The sequence below is a fragment of the Panthera tigris genome, chromosome D3, assembly GCF_018350195.1.
Source record: "Panthera tigris isolate Pti1 chromosome D3, P.tigris_Pti1_mat1.1, whole genome shotgun sequence".
Lineage (NCBI taxonomy): Eukaryota > Metazoa > Chordata > Mammalia > Carnivora > Felidae > Panthera > Panthera tigris.
In genome coordinates, this window is record NC_056671.1 from 53,650,420 (window position 1) to 53,667,885 (window position 17,466).

The 17,466-nt window shown below is 39.8% G+C and overlaps 1 protein-coding gene across 2 annotated transcripts in view; it reads right to left on the bottom strand.

Annotated features, from left to right (window-relative positions):
- The window catches only part of GAREM1 (GRB2 associated regulator of MAPK1 subtype 1), a 198,386-nt gene that overhangs the window by 13,725 nt on the left and 167,195 nt on the right, over nucleotides 1–17,466 (bottom strand). For both annotated transcript variants that reach the window (XM_042961965.1, XM_042961964.1), the window contains exon 4: nucleotides 4,381–5,553. In XM_042961965.1, the coding sequence (XP_042817899.1) occupies nucleotides 4,381–5,553 (1,173 nt within the window). The remainder of the gene's footprint in view (nucleotides 1–4,380; nucleotides 5,554–17,466) is intronic.

A 17,466-nucleotide genomic window follows, 5' to 3' on the forward strand; every position in this document is an offset into this window, starting at 1 on the left:
AATCCCAAGCAGGTTCCGCACTGTTAGCACAGAGCCCTATGTGGGGCTCAAACCCACGAACCATGAGATCATAACTTGAAATGAAATTCAGTCAGACGCTCAACCTACTGAGCCAGCGAGGCACCCCCAAAATGGCATCTTCTAAAGAGGAAAAAAAAAAAAAGACAGTTCTTTAAGTTCTTAAAAAAAAAAAAAAGACACTTGTTGAGTGTATCCAGGTAAATATTTTAGACCTATCAACCGGTACCCAAAAAATTAAGATGAGGGAGAGAGGCCCACGATGTTATGAAGTAGAAGATGTGTTCAGAATAAATGTATGAACCAAACGGATAATCCACTTAAGAAGGACTGTCAGGTCATTCTGATTTGAGGGCACTTTGCACAATTTAAGAAGGTGAAATATCACCATTCAGTGATCTGGGCCTGCCCTTTCAGTCTGAGCTCACCTGCAACAACTCTGAGGAGTTCAACTGGCTGCATCCTTTCTCTGTTTGGAGCTATGCTTACTTTCTCCTGGGCTATTCCTATAAGGAAGGGAATAGCTTCTCATATTCTGGAAAAATAACTGGCAGAGTTTTGTTTTCAAAAAAACTGTATTAAACAATCTTTACACAGACACATGGCGACTAGAGCATAATTTAAATTTTTTTTTTCAACGTTTTTAATTTATTTTTGGGACAGAGAGAGACAGAGCATGAACGGGGGAGGGGCAGAGAGAGAGGGAGACACAGAATCGGAAACAGGCTCCAGGCTCCGAGCCATCAGCCCAGAGCCCGATGCGGGGCTCGAACTCATGGACCGCGAGATCGTGACCTGGCTGAAGTCGGACGCTTAACCGACTGCACCACCCAGGCGCCCCAAGAGCATAATTTTAAATAGCCACATCAAATACAAAGTCTAATAGGGATACATCAATTACTCCTCCACTGAGGATTTTCTATCTGGCCCCACCACCTAGTTTTCCACCTTAAGATACAGGTAGGAAAGTGCTGAAAACATAACCCTGAGGACTCCGGAACTGCAGCACAGTGCAGGAAACACAGTAAGCATGATGGCTGAAGGGGAAAGATTCATTCTCACGGTTACAGAAAGAAACAGCTCCAGAATTTGCTGGGGAGAGAGCGCAGGTCCATGTTGTGACTCAGGACCCTGAGGTAGGAAGTGCAGGAGGAAGAGAAGAGTTAGAAGGACACGAATAGGCTGATAGACACTGCAACGGAGCTGTTGTACCACTGCGTCTTAACAGGCCTGGGTCATGGGCTGTGGCAAACGGAGTTCGTTCACTGATTACCAGCTTTGCTTCCCTTACTAGGAAAGACGTACTTTCGGGGCGCCTGGGTGGCTCACAGTCAGTTAAGCGTCCGACTTTGGCTCAGGTCATGATCTCGTGGTTCGTGGGTTCGAATCCTGCGTCGGGCTCTGTGCTGACAGTTCGGAGCCTGGAGTCTGCTTCAGATCCTCTGTCTTCCTCTCTCTCTGCCCTTCCCCCACTTGCACTTTGCTCTCTCTCTCTCAAAAATAAACATTAAAAAACAATAAATTAAAAAAAAAAAAGACGTACTTTCTTTGACTCCATTCCATTACTCCAGCACCTTCTATCCCTAAAGACCTGGGGGGATTTGTCACCTTCCCAGATGATGTCTCACTTGAAAGTGGCCTCACTTGAAAGCTTATTACCATCTTTAATTATTAGGCGGGGCAGCTGTTAAGATACAAGGCATGTCTTTCTCCCAGGACTCACTCCAGTACAACTTTCCAAAAAAATTTTATTTAATTCTGCGGGAGCACTTGAATTTATGCCCCATTAAAGTTTCCTTTTGAAAATTACAAGCTGAAGCCACATCTAACAATTATGACATTCTCTGGATCCCACATACTTCCTAAAAATGGAAAACTCATTTCATGGTCACAGAGCCAATAGAAAAATATGACTTCATTTGAAATGCCTAATTTTTTCAAGTAAATTAAGTGATTTCAGGTGTTTAAAATGTTTTTTTAAAAGTATTCTATAAACACTGGACATGCTCTGAAAAGATTCTCTTGTAAGAAATTACATCGAAGACTGGAGACCAAAATCTTTTCTTCTCCTGTGAGGTTGGCTTTTACTTTCAAATTTAACTCTCACATTTTTAGTACCAAGGTCAAGATAGAGCCTCTTAATATTTATGTTCTTACTCATCTTTCAATTATGCCACAGAACAAACAAGTGGCGCTAGGTTCCTATTTCTAGACTTAGTTACATAATGACTTTGGGTGTGACCACCACGGATGAGTCAATCAATCAGTCAACAAACATAGTCCCCCCCTATGTGCCAAGTAGGACCAAGTTGCATGGGAACAGCTGGCATGGTCACAGCCCTAATGAAGATCAGGGTTCCAAGTTTCCAGTAACATCAAATAAAGAGCTGAGTTGAGACATACTGAAAACTCCTTACTTTCCAGGAGGAGTGTCTCCTTTACCTGTTTTCTTGGGGGAAGTGGGGAGAGGAACATCCTCGGACATGAATGAAAATGCCAAGGACTCTAACTTCACCAAGACTTCCTCCCAATTTTCCATGGCCCCTACTGGGTACAGGGATCTTTGGGCTCGTGTCTTAAAGTCTGTGGAAGATCCTGCAAGGAGCAAGCGCAAGTCCAGATCGGCGGTCTCTGGGGGGTTATATCCTAGAGCAAATGGCCGGGGGGGGGGGTTCTCTCTCAGGAAACTGCAGCAATGAGGGCTCTGCGTGGAGAGCTAAGCATGACGCCTGGTACAAAGTGCCGCCTGATGTTCAGGGCTGTCCATGACCTGCCTCCAGCCTTTTCAGCCATCACTGCCTTTCAGACATCCTAGTCACCCTATTCCACTGGCTCAACAGAACTCCTTGTTTTTCTGCACCTGTTCCAGCTTCCACACCTTTGCTTGTGCTATGCTGCCTGGAATGCCTTTCTTTCTCATTTCTCTGCTCTTCCAATTCATGTCTATTTACCAGCTCATTTAAAATGTCATCCTCTCCATGAAGCTTATCTCATGCATCACCCAACCAGAAGTTTCTTTCTCCTCTGGACTGCCACACACATTGTCTGTATATGTCTCTCTTCTATTGTTTATCATATTTTCACTTGTATGACAGTCATCTCATTTCATCTGTTAACTTCCCTATAAAACCCAAAGATAGCAGAGTCCAGTCTTATTGATGGTCTTATTTCTCACATCCCACCCAGTGTTTCCAGGGTTTTGAAACCGGGTTCTGCAAAGCTGCAGGGTTCCACAGAGGTGTCTTGAGACCCCCGGGAGGAAGAGAGAGAGAAGAGGGACACATGGAGACCCCTGCCCCTCAATGTGCTTCAGTCAGATGAGTTCTGATTTTAATTCTTCTATTTATTGTGATTCATGTCAGCCTTTTTTTTTTTAAGCTTCTGTTAGAGACAAAAAAAGAAGACCACTGCAATAGACAATGTCAAATAAGTGAATAGAACTACACCCTATGTCTCTAATGCTTTCTTGATTCAGAGAAAATGAATTCCAATGATTAAAAAGGAGGAGCAGAGGTTCAGAGTGCCTGTCAATCGAAGAATACAGTCACAACAGAGGGCCCTTTCTCCTGTCCCGTATTGACCTTTTTACATTAAGATTTGATAGAAACCCTTGGAGCCCTGAACGAATTATGTTTAAGGCATTAAAACAGAACCACTCCAGCTCCTGGTTCTGCTCTGGTGTGTGAGTGTGTGTGCACATACACAGGCACACCTACTGTGCTTTGATCTCAATGTAACTTCAGGGATACAGGAAAGGGTTACATATCATGCCGATGTCTCTTGATCCCTCTCCTCCCACCCCCCAAATATATCTACTCTTCCTTTAGTCTGTACCACTGTAACTGGCTCTAAATACCCACTCTGTTGCTCAGGCTAAAGCTGCAGACGTTTTCCTTGATTTCTCTTTCTGTCACTACCCACATCCAATTTATCAGTAAGTACACTCGGGTCTACCTCTAAAACATGTTCTGAAGCAGCTCATTTCTCCCTGCTACCAACTGCTGTGGTTCAGGCCTCATCATTTCCTACCTCCATTACTCTAATGTGTCTCTTCTCTGGTCTCCCACGGTCTGCCCTCTCCTCCCTATTATCCGCTCTCCAGGCGGCAGCGAAAGTCGTGTTTAAACCCCTCCCGTTACAAACTCTCAAGGTTTCTCATCAAACGTAGAGTACCACTCTGACTCCTAACTGGTAAAAATAATCTGGCAAGTATTTCTATTTCACTCCAAATTAAGCAGATTTGCTTCTCCGGATACTTTCCCATCGGGGAGTTTTCCTTTTCTTTAGGAAAGAAGATGCATTAGTAGGCGCCTGAGCAGAGAGGCGGAAGGGTGCCATCACTCAAAAACAGAAGGGACTTACGGCTTCAGATTTGGGAGGCACTGGAGGCGGAGGTAGGGCGATCTCTGAAGACTTCACTGCCGCTCCCAGAGCTCCGGGGGCAGGAAGAGGAGAGGCTGCGCACTTGGACCGGACAGAACCTCTGGGCTGATCGCATCTGCTCTCCTCGCTCAGGGAACGAGTGAGGGGCTGCTGGCTGGGCTTGCCGTCCTCCAGCCAGAGCTCTTCGTACGGGAGTTCTGACTTGCCTGCGATGCCTGCTGACTCCTCACTGGCTTCCGGGAAAAGGTAGTCGCTCCCACTGTCACCCAGGTCCTGGTATGGCAGGATGTCATGAGGAAAGGGGGCCCACTCTCCCCCCAGGTCCCTGCAGCCATGAAGGTTCACCTCGCTGTTGCCATGGAGATTGTTGCCATACACACAGACGGAGAGCCGGTGGAAGGACTGGGTGAGCTCATCGCGAGCGTAGCTAAGCGAATTGGGCACGTGGTTGTGGCCAGAGCACCGGCCCTTCTTGGGGCTCTTGCAGTCCTCATTCCAGTCAGTTTTCACGTCTCTGACAGCCCGGGAATACTCATCGATGTCGAACTGTTCCTGGCAGATACCCAGCCAGTGATGGACCAGGGTTTCGGGCCACACTTCTCCCTTCACCAAGTGTTCTGGGAGGCTAAACTTGGGGACGGTCAAGTGCAAAGGGAAGTGCATGGGAAGGATCTTGTTGTTCCGCAGCACACAGCAAACCACCACTGTCTTGGTCTGGATGTTCACAAACTTGTAGCGATGCCCCTCACGGATGAAGTGGAGGTCGTAGGGGTTCCTGGGGGGAGGGCTGGGCACAGTCACATTCACGGGGAGCCTGGTTTTCTCCACAATGTTGCGGATGGTGTGCTCGCCCTCCTGCATCTGAAGCTCCAGGGGACTCCGGGTGCTAAATCTGCCCTTGCACTGGAATGGAAGGCTAATGCTTTCATTGGTCCGGTGATTCATGCAAATGAGGCAGGGCATTTTGCCTTTGCCCAGCTTACTGATGGAATTGAGTTTCCCAATCTTTTTGAAGATTGTGTTGAGTCGTGACTTCTCTTTGAAAGTCTTTGCATACAAGATTTCTGCCTGCCCCATTAGAGTGAGTTCATCCCCAGTACAGAGGGTGATGTTGTAAACTTCGGTGTCCTCGTTGCACTCACCCGAAGCAACCTACAATAGGATATATCAAATTTTAGGTTAGTTTCCCTTAGTCCATTCCCACAAAGAAGGAGACAACTTGCCATTAAGATACACGAGCACACATACAGAGGAAAACGCTATTTTAACATTCCTTGTATAAAATTTATATGGTTAACAATAACATGAAGATAATCATTTAACCTTTTAAAAACACACTCTGCTCTGAAGAAAAAAGCAATCTGTTCATTAATAAAAATTTGAGAAGCACAGAGAAAAGACACAAAAAGAAAATAACACCCATGGGCCTGATTCAGAGACAGCCATGGTTAACGGTTTGATAAACATCCTTCCAGTTTCTTTGTCTATGTAGAATAGCCTATCGTATGAATAATTATTTGGGGACATTAATCTCATCATTCTGTCTTTTCCAGTTATAAAAAACGCTTCCATGAACACCACTGTAAGAAAATTCCTTATTTTTTAGTATTAAAATTTTATGAAACTTTCTGAAATTGGAATTGGGACAGAGGATGTAAAAATGTTTTATTTCTCCCTGTTCTTGAATTTTATTCTACTCATGTTCATTGGAAGAAATATTAGAAAATACAGATGTAAAAATGAACAAATTCTATAGTTTTACCACTAAAGATAATCTATGTTAACAATTTTATATAAACAAGAGAAAAAAAGAAATGAGACGTGTCGTCTATCTCAGAGATTTGTGAACACACACACAGTTTTCTTGTTTCGTTTCTCACTATATTCATTTTCTCATGTACTGACCGTCTGTATTTGATTATCTGGGGATGTGCCTTAATTTTTGACTGGTTCTTTATTATTCGATGAGTTTTCCCAATGTTTGGCAATTGTAAATAGTACTGCAACGAATTTTATTTTATTTATTTATTTTTTTTACAGTTCATTTCCTTAGGATAAAGGCCCAGAAGTTGAATTGCATGGGTAAAGCTATATATACACTTGAGAGGTCTAATATGTACTTGCTGTTGTGCTTTATCAATGTTATAGTTATTTATACTTCTTCCACTTTATGAAATTACCTGCCTCTCCATACTCAGGATAAAGAAGTTTAACATTTGCCAATATTAAAGGTAAAGCATGCATCCTGCGTTTATTCATTCACATTTTATTTCCATTTGCTTTAGTTGACTATTAGGATAGTGAATATGTTTTGGTATTTTTTATGTGGCTATTTAGGTCTCTTTGTGACTGTCTATCTGTGTCCTTCACCCATTTTGCTAATGGGATGGTCATCTTACCTGTTACTTTTCATGTAATGTGAATGTCCTTTATGCTCTATATTTTCAATTTGTTGCTTGAATTTCAACTTTATAACTTCTTTAAGTGCTAAAGGTTTGTCTTCCTATGTAGCAAACATTTTCAAAATTTTCCTTTGTAATTTCATTCTTGGGCATTATGCTTCTACTAGTTAATACAAATCATTGGTTCTGAGTTAGGCGTGATTTTGTCCCCATTCTCCAGGCCCTGGGGACATCTGACAAAGTTTGGAGATGTTTTTGATTGTCATGGCTGGGAGGGTGCTACTTATACCTAGCAGGTAGAGGCCAGGTATGTTGTTAAACATGCCACAATCACAGAACAATCCTTCATGGCAAAGAATGATCTAGTCCAGATTTCAGTAGTGCTGAGATTGAGAAAAACTGATATATTTAACCAATATTTTCTTCTAGTATTTTGATGGTGTTTCATTTATTAACTATTTAACTTATTTAATTAAAATTTCTTTGATGGATTATGAAAGGTAGAGATCTCACTTTCATTTTTTAAACAGTTAATGACTGCCCAGTATACTTCCTAAATAACTATTTTCATCACGTATTTGAAGTGCTGCTACTTTGATCATGCACTAAATTTATATAACACATGGGGTGCCTGCCTGGCTCAGTGGGTAGAGCGTGAGACTCTTGATCTCAGGGTTGTGAGTTCAAGCCCCATGCTGGGCATGGAGTCCAAATAAAAAAATCAAAAAAATTATAAAACACATACATTCATTGTAACTTATATTTGTATCTACTTTGGGGCCATTTATCTTAATGACCTTTCTGCCTACTGTCTCATCATAACTAAGTTGTTTCAATTTCTACGTCTTTATCTTACATTTTCAGATCTGATAACAAAAGCCCTCATTTGTGGTTATTCTGACTCAAAACATTTTTGGGTGGCAAGAAACGAGAAGCAAAGTCAAAAGTTAAGTAACAGTCTGAGAGAAAATATCTGCAATATTTCTGCAAGTAAAGAACTAACACCCTTAATACATACGCAACTTAAATTTTGAGAGAGAGAGTGTGCGCACAAGTGGGGGAGGGTCAGAGAGAGGGAGGGAGAGAGAATCCCAAGCAGGCTCTGCATCATCAGCACAAAGCCCGATGCAGGGCTTGAACCCACAACCCGTGTGATCATGACCTGAGCTGAGGTCAAGAGTTGGATGCTTAATGGACCTGCGCCACTCAGGTGCTCCTACATAAGCAACTTTTAAAAAAATGACCAAAAATCCTCCAGAAAAACTGGCAAAAGTCATAAAAAGCCAATTCACTAAAAAGAAGTGCACAACAGACTTCAAACCAAGGAAAAGATGTTCAACTTCTTTTATAATTAGAGAAAAATAAATGAAAATTATACTGAGATACCGTGTCTTATCTCGAACACTGATAAAAGCTTGAACTCATACTCAGCTGGGGAGGCTATGAGGAAACAGGTACTCTTGTTCATAGCTGGTGGAAATACAAAATGATTTCCCCATGGCGGGGAATTTGACAATATCTAACCAAACTATGCACCCATTTATCCCTCCACTCAGCAATCCTACTTCTAGGAAATTACCCAAAGACATTCCTCCATCAGTATGAAAATACAAATGCACAAAGTTGAGTATTATTTGTATTTGTACAATACCAGAACCAATCTAAATGCCCAAACATAAGAAATTGATAGGATAAACTGAGGCACAAACACAAAATGTATTATGCAAAAAAGAACAAGAATGAGTTCAATGAATTAACATGAAATGACTTCCATAATATATTAAGTGAAAAAAAACCCTAAGTGCATAAAAGTTTATACAATATACTACCTTTTCATTTAAGAAAGAAGGAAAAAAAATCAGTATATATTTTTCTGCTTATTTTTATATATATAAAAAAAGGAATACATGAAAAACAAGCCAGAAAACAATGAAATTGGTACTTAAGGGAGGTAAGGAGGGAGGGACACCTCTGTGAGTGTGCCTTGCTATCGAGTTTTAATGTTTAGGAGATATGCTAATGTTCCAACATATTCCAAAAATGAAATAAAGTCAACAAAAATTTAAAAGAAACTGAAAGCTGAATGCAAATGGAAACAGATAAATCCAATCTTATTTCAAAGAAAAACTTACCATACAGGGGACAGAGACAGAGAAATCATCCAAGTAACTTTAAAATGCTTTGACATAAATTGCCAGTAGGGAAAAAAAGACCAACTACTATGGTGTTCTTTTAGGTAGATTTGTTTTGCATAAGAGAATGGACATAGGGATTCTGAGACCATTTATGTATATTGTAAAAATAAACAAATGAGTAAACATATTCTCTTGAGAGCCAGAGTTTTCACTGTGGAGGGAAGACAGAAATGTGGAACTAGGAAAGGTAAGAAAGAACTCTGCTGGGTTGACTGAAATTGGGAGGTACTGGTATTAACTCATAATTTTAGGAAACTGTACATGCTCGCACACATCTATGTCTTAGCTTTGTTCTCTCCAAGGGATTAGAAGTAAAGACATCACCGAATATACATAGTGTCCCAAACCATTCCCTACTAAAAGGAATCTTGATTCCAGGACTAGGGCAGGAAAGGTATAAGATAAGCTTGGGACATTTTGTTGTGCCAGAAAGTGAAGAAGTGCTCCCGACATGATGGGAACATGTCAAAAGGACACAGGAGTCAGCCTGAATTGGCCTCCACTGGCCAAATCTGGGATGATTTGAGCATCATAATACATAAAGACTGCAATGAATTATAATCTATTGAACAAAGCAGGAATGCCTAAATCCACACTGTTATCAAAATGAGGAATGAATGAAAAAAATGAAGGGGGTAAGGTGACAAATGCACAGGAGTGGTGGGATTCAAGATTGGTCTACACAAGAAATATCAATGAAAGCTTAATTTATAGGATGAGTTTGATTGAGTAGGTTATGTGAGTGGTCTTAGAGTGTCTTCCTTCAAAATGCATACTGATTGCGAGGGGAGAAAAAGTAACTACAGACTGGAGAAACTTAACAACACTCTGACCAGGTGATCAAATTTAATACAACCAGAGGGGGATCCCCATGTCGTGTGCCTCTGGATGTGATTCCTGATTTTAGGACCTCAGTTATAGAACATTCCACCTGCAACTGCATTACTAGAATCTAATTACCTAATTACAAAGAAAGAACAGACAAACCCAAATTGAGAAATATTGTATAAAATACCCGGTGTATGTTCTTGAAAAACATCCATGTGATGAAAGAAAAGAAAGGTTGAAGAACTGCTCCAGGTTAAAGTGAATTAAAGACAAAATGCAACATAACTGCAACATGCAATCCTGGAATGGATTCTGAACTAAAGGGAAAAAAATGCTATGAAGTACATCTTGGATGGATTGTAGAGTATCACATCACTTATGTAAAAATATACTATTTTTACATAAGAAAATATCCTTATTTTAGAAATATACACTGATGTATTAAGGAGGAAAGGGCATAATGTATGTAATTCACTCTGAAATGATTCAGAAAAATATAAGTTATATGTGTGTATGTATATGTGTATATACGGGGTAGAAGATGATGAAACAAACGTGGCAAAATGTTAAAAGCTGGTGAATCTGGTAAGGTGTTTAGGGTGATCTGTTATTATTGTATTTAGGGAGATCTTTTATTATTCTTGCAAAATTTTTTTAAGACTGCAAGTATTTCAAAATAAAAAATTAAAACAGGGGGCACCTGGGTGGCTCAGTCGGCTAAGTGTCCGACTCTTGGTTTTTGGCCCAGGTCACGATCTCACCTTTTGTGAGTTCGAACCTTGCATCAGGCTCCATGCTGACAGTACGGAGCCTGCCTGGGGTTCTCTCTCTCCCTCTCTCTCTGCCCCTCCTCTGCTCTGTCTCTCAAAATAAATAAACTTAAAACAAAGTTAAAACAGGACACTAAGAAAATTTTAGATATTTTTGCCTATTTTTCCAGATGAACTTCACAATCATTTTGTCTATGGTTTGCATTGGTAATTTTATTGGCAGTGAATCTACCTGCTATTTTGGCAAGGAGTGACATCATCATCATATTTATAAATAAGCACATGACAATGCTCATCATTTATTGAGATTTTATTTCCTTAATTAAGTTTGCCTTTGTTGTCGATCCCTGAATGTTGCTGTTCATTTGTACTTGCTGCATATGATTTGTTGTGATCCCCTATGTCCAGGAACCTCACTGCAAGAGTTTTTTCCAGTTGATCACCTTGAAATTCTTAAGTGACTAAATCTTATGTAACCAATGCAAACTTTATCTTTTTTTTTTTTTTAGTTTTCAACCCTTCTCCCTGACAACAGTATGGTGGTGAGAGTGTTGTTCCATATTTTAATATGAATATCATCAGTATTTTAATATCAAATGAGGAATTTGATGGTTTGACATGGATTTTTTAAATCATATTAGTAATGTGTCTTACCAATTCTAGTTTTCTAAATGTTTCTACAAGAATTTTTTTTTTTAATGTTTATTTATTTTGAGAGAGAGAGAGAGACAGAGAGCAACGGAGGGGCAGAGAGAGAGAGAGGGAGAGAGAGAAACCCAAGCAGGCTCCACGCTGTCATTGCAGAGCCTGAAGTGGGGCTCGACCTCACAACTGTGAGATCATGCTAAGAGCCGAAATCAAGAGAGTCGGACGCTCAATCAACTGAGCCACCCAGGTGCCCCTCTACAAAGAAATTTTAAAAATGTTTTTAATCAAATGCCATTTCTGTATCCAATAAAATAGTCATGTTTATTTTTAATTTTGATGTGCTATGTTTTATATGAGTAGATTCTCCAATATTGAAACAACCCTACATGCCTGAAATAATTATGAGCGTGGTGCACTTAAAACTACACTACATGATTCTTCTGATACTATTTCCTCTATGACTTATGTATCTCAGTCACAGGTGAAATTAGTCTAGAGCTCTATTATGTTACCTTTGTCAGGTTTTCGCATCAAGCTTATTTATACTAAGCTGGAGATAGATTTTTTTTTTCTTTTATGTTACTAAAAAAGCATCTGGGTAAAGTGACCAGCAATGTTCATGTTATTAACTAAGCGGTAATCATCAGTGTGTGTTTAGAAAACCTGTGGCAATCTCTGTAAATAGTTTCTTGCTCACTATTCTAGGTCATTCTATGTAATTTTAAACTTTGGAACAGCAATCTGTCAATCCGTATTAGTGCTATAGAAAACAAACAGCTCCATTGTCTTGTTAGTGAAGTGTGTTTCTCTGCAGCAGGCACTATCAGAACATAAATGCCAGCACAATATTATTTTAATGGTAGTTCAGGCTCCCAAAATGCATTTTAGGTGACTCAGATTAAGTGTTGCTATTATTTTTAACAAGACCTCAATTTAATTGTATTTACTTTCAGACTCTGTATTCATCTGGGCGTCTATATTGGAATAAGTTTAGGAATCTAAATAAATAAATTAATAATAAATAAGCACAATTTGGAGGGCCGGGGTGGCTCAGTAGGTTGAGCATCTGACTCTTGATTTCAGCTCAGGTCATGATCCCAAGGATACTGGATGGAGCCCCGAATCAGTCTCTGTGCTGAGCGTGGAGCCTGCTTGAGATTCTCTTCCCCCACCCTGCTGACCCTCTATCCTGCTTGCACACTCTCTAACAAAAATAAAATAATAAAATAAAATAAAATAAGTATAAATGAACTTATTTGGAATAATTTCAGATTTGCAGAAAAGGTGCAAAGTTGTAAACCCTTTGTCTAATTTCTCCTGTTAACATACTACTGAACCGTGGCACGTTATTATCAAAACTAAGAAATTAACACTAATACAAGACTACTAAGTCAACCACAAAGCTTTATTTGGACTTCATTAATTTTTTTCCCACTGATCTCCTTTTTCTGTTCCAGGATCAAGCCAGGATATCACAAGGCATCCAGTCCCTTATTCTGTGAGTTTCTTGGTCTTTCCTTGTTTTTTATGACCTTGAGAGTTTTAAAGAATATAGATTAGGTTGTTCTTTTTTCTAAAAAGAGAGGGAGCAAGGGAGTAAGTAGGCTCCATGCTCCTGATGCAGGGCTCCATTCTACGACCCGGGAGCATGACCTGAGCTGAAATCAAGAGTCAGATGCTCAACCGACTGAGCTACCCAGGTGCCCAGAGAAGAGGGTTTTTTTTAAGCTAATAAATCATTTATAAATTATAGTATTTGGCACATATCAGGGCTGACTTTCTTTTCCCACAGGACTTGTAGCCTCAAGGCTTCAGTTACTTTATTCTCTTGACTTTGGTCACCAAGAGTCCCTATGAAGATTCATTTGCTATTAATTCTACTTTTAGTTTATCCCTAAAGCTTTTATTTTCAGCTAGCATCTAGCTATGTTTACAGTAATACAGATCAGAAGTCAGCAAACTATTGTGCATAGTCCAAATGTGGCCCACCATCTGACTTTGTAAATAAAGTTTTATTAGGACATTGCTGTGTTCATTCCTTTATGCACAGTTTACGACTGCTTTCACTCTACAATGGCAGCGTTGAGTGGGTGCAACGGTAACTGTAAGCCCGCAAACTAAAACAAATTTTTTAAAAAGTAGTCTCCATGTTGGGTGTGGAGCACAATGCAGGGCTTGAACTCTTAACCATGAGATCAAGACCTGAGCTGGCACCAAGAGTTGGACTCTTAACTCACTGAGTCACCCAGGTGCCCCACCACAAATGTATTTATTCTTTGTCCCTCTACAGAAAAAGTTTGCCGAGCCCAGGGATAGATGAATGAAAAGATCTATGGCCTTTGGAAATTAACTGGAACAAAACTATTAACTAAGTTATGAGCTGAGTTTGTATCTACCTTTAGTATTAGGTGACCTCAGGCAAAATGAGAACATTACCGCTACCGTCTACTCTACTAGCTTAATCAGTGTGTGTAAACAACTTCCCACAGTGGCAAGTTCTCAATAAATAGAGGCCATTAATATTACTTTTATGAACAATAAAAACATTAAAGAAGTTGTAAAAAGTAAGCTCTGTGCCCAATTTGGGGCTCGAATTCACAACCCTGAGATCAAGAGTTGAATTCTCTACCAACTGAGCCAGCCAGTTGCCCCCCAAACATTTAAATTCTTTTATTTATTTTGAGAGAGAGTGAGCATGAGCAGGGGACGGCAGAGAGAGAGGGGACAGAGGATCTGAAAGGGCTCTGCGTGGACAGCAGACCGTGGGGTTGGTGCCTATGTAGGGCTTGAACTCCTGAACCGTGACACTATGACCTGAGCCAAAGTCAGATTCTTAACCAATTGGGCCACCCAGGCACCCCACAAAAACATTTAACTTCTTAATAATTCTGTTTCATACTGACTTTCACCTCTGTGTAGGTTCATGTTGGCTTCCATTTCTACCTACTACTGTTTTCAAGCCCTAACCACTACTTTAAGCATTATCCTTTCTTCTATACTGAAGAATTGCTCAAGTTTTTATTCAATGTGTTATCCCAAAATAAAACTTAATGTCAGAATAGGGCCTGAAATATCCTTACAGTTACATCCCAAAGGAAGTGAACATATTGAAATGATTCAAAAAAATATACCGTTTTAAGGCAGACTAGCCTCCAAAATGCTCAGATGCACTGCTGTACTTCCTTTTTAGTAAAACTTTGTAAAAAACTTGGCAGTTCATCCATTTGGATCAGGACGGAGACAGGGATGTTGAGAGAAAGGGTTCTCATGAGACTTGAGAAACACACACACACTCACTCACACAACAAACTATTTCCAGTTAACATCCAAGGAGCTTCTCAATTGCGACGGAGTAACAGAGCATATGTTTCTTTCTAGACCTTTAAATCAACTTAATATATTTTTCTAATTTACCTTTATAAACATACACCTTCTAGAATGAAGAAATCATAGGGTCTAGTGAGTACCACACATGAAAAGAAATGAAAGCGAACGTCCGTGTAGCTTGTGAGACACAAATCAAGACGGGACGTGCACAGTTTAAACAGCTCAGAATTATCCTTACTAAATGTCACTCTCTGGGCACATTCAACAGTTTTGTCTACGTTCTTGTGTATGTGTATACTTCTAGAGGAAGTTACTCCTACTCCCATACATAAAAATGTATAACACATGTGAGTACAATCTGTAATTCCACACTCCCAACCCTGATGGCATCATTAATGCCAGCAATGAGTTCTGCATAAATTATGAGACTAACGTCCCAACCGATCTTGTGGTCACTGTTGGTGACGGGTGAAGAATCTCCTGAATAAATGCTCTTCCTCTGGCAGTTGAGCCAGTCTCCTCTGGTTTCCACAGATGTGATTTATTTGCATAATTTCTTTCCTTTTTTATTTTTTTAAGAGCAAAAGAAACAATGCGTTCTGTCTAAGTGCTTCGGTATGCGTGCCTGCTTAACATTTCCAGTTTCAATGTTTCCTGAGAGGAAGTAATTCAAAGTGTGTTATCTAAACAACTCTAATAGGTCTAATCCAGGAAACTATCAGGGTTTTACTGTTCATAATACCATTTGGAATTAATACCCCATGGTCAAGCAACATTTTAAAACACTGATATAAAGTTTTACACACACCCACACCCACAGACAGCTCTGGCAACAGATAATCTGTTTTCTAAGAACAGTTGTTCTAAAGATCAAACATGTTACAGAGGTCAACATTTCAACTCTTGAAAAAAAAAATCAGGATTGATCTGACTGCTAGATCAAATAACTAATATTTGATTAGTATTAGGTCATTTCCCCCCAAACTTCAATTTTTGTATCTCTTTTCTTTGGGAAAATGGCAGAAAATGAGGAACAACAGGCATGAAGAGTTAAGATAAATGTCAATCCTGAGCGTTCCTCTCTCTTTTTAAACAGGAAATAGGGCAAGGAGGAGAAGTGCGTGGCAATGATTTAATTTGCAGTGGTAGGCAGAGGGCTTGCCAAATGGTCGTTTTCCAGACAAGGCCTCAAAACCTCAGAAGACCAACAACAACAAGAACAACAAAAATCAAAGCCACTGGGCTATCTTCAAACACTGACATAATTAACCTCACAATTGTATCCAATTTATCATTCTGAATGACTCTTGAAAATAAAGGACATCTGACTCATGGTAAAGAAAACACGCAATTAAAAAAATTTTTTTTCTTACATCTGACAAAATTTAGATTGACCAATAATTGATAATTTCTGATCTCTCTGGAATATAGTCAAGAACAAGGCAGTGAGCTCAAGGCCTCTGATCAGCCAAGAAAATATGATGTTAATGTTAGGGCTTATAGAAAAGCCTTGAAAGACCATATCTCAGCATGCTTACTCCCCTATAATAAAAATTCCATTCAAACTGTTACCAGACCACAGCAGAATAGAAGTAGGAATTAAAACTGGACATAGGGATGGTTAATTAAGGCAGGTACTCTAACCAATAAAAGGCAACAAACAATCTTACCGAGACCGTAAAACACCCAATTCTCGGGGTGGAAGGTCTCTTCACGCAAAGACTAAAGTCATACAACACCTCAGGAGATGGAGAGAAGTTTAACTTTTGTTCAAGGACTTCTCTTTAAGATGACAGAAAAGTATTATACATTTTAGGAAACAAACGAAATTATAGTTCTTTTTTGGACAGAACTTCGGATAAAATTCACAGCTCCCCCCCAAACCTGGCTAAGTAGAATTACTTGCACTTGAAAGGTTCCAGAGAGGTAGAAAATGCCAGAGCAAATAATCCCTATTCATTTTGAAAACTCCCAAGAAAAACCCACCTCTCTGATTATTACAATCCTACAACTTGGGGAAGAGATGCTTCTTCTGAATTGTCAAGACAGACACTAGGCATGGTATTTTAAACTAGGAATGATGGTTACACCTGAACTACACTCTTAAAACAACACGTACACCCACAAAATTCCCCCAAAGAAGTATCACTTTAGGACGACCATAGGATGGCCGACAAATGCAGAACAAAGGCAACTAGCAAGCTGTTTTTGCCCGAAAGACAAAATGATCAGGAAGATGTCCTAGAATGAAACAGACAAGAGTAGAATCACAAGCAGCCTAACACCTCTCAATTAATGTATTTTCAAGGCCTCGTCTGTAGTTGTTCTGTTAAAATGAGTAAAGAGAGTAGCATGACATATGTTTCACTTGTTAACTACTTTATACATGGAAATAAGATACAGTCCAACTAGTTGGCACAGGGGGAAGAGCTTTATTTTATCTTTTTCAGATGGCAGCTTAAAAAGGGTAACTAATATGTTAAGATAAAAGGCACATGAATTGCCTCAAATCTATGAGTTGGGGATAAAACCCTAGTGGATTCTCAGTAACTTGGAAGCCTTGGAAAAAATCCAAAGTTCAGCATCGAGTTGCACGAATCACTCACGTTAAACTTTAGAACTCTCCTTATTTATTCAATGGTGCATTGAAGCCACGTCAGTGTATCTTTAACGCTGCTTCAAGCAACAATGCAAGAACCCAACTGTATGTAGCCTTGTTTCTCTGATAATACTGGTTAATACTTTAAAATTTTGGGGCTAACCCTTTACAGAAGTATTTTTGTTGTTGTTCAAAAGGGTTCACTTAGATACATGCTGCACGGATGCTGACAGTAAGTTAACTTGTAGGATTTTCTCTTTTAAATGCTTGCGTCAGGAAAGATCTAAAAACTTACA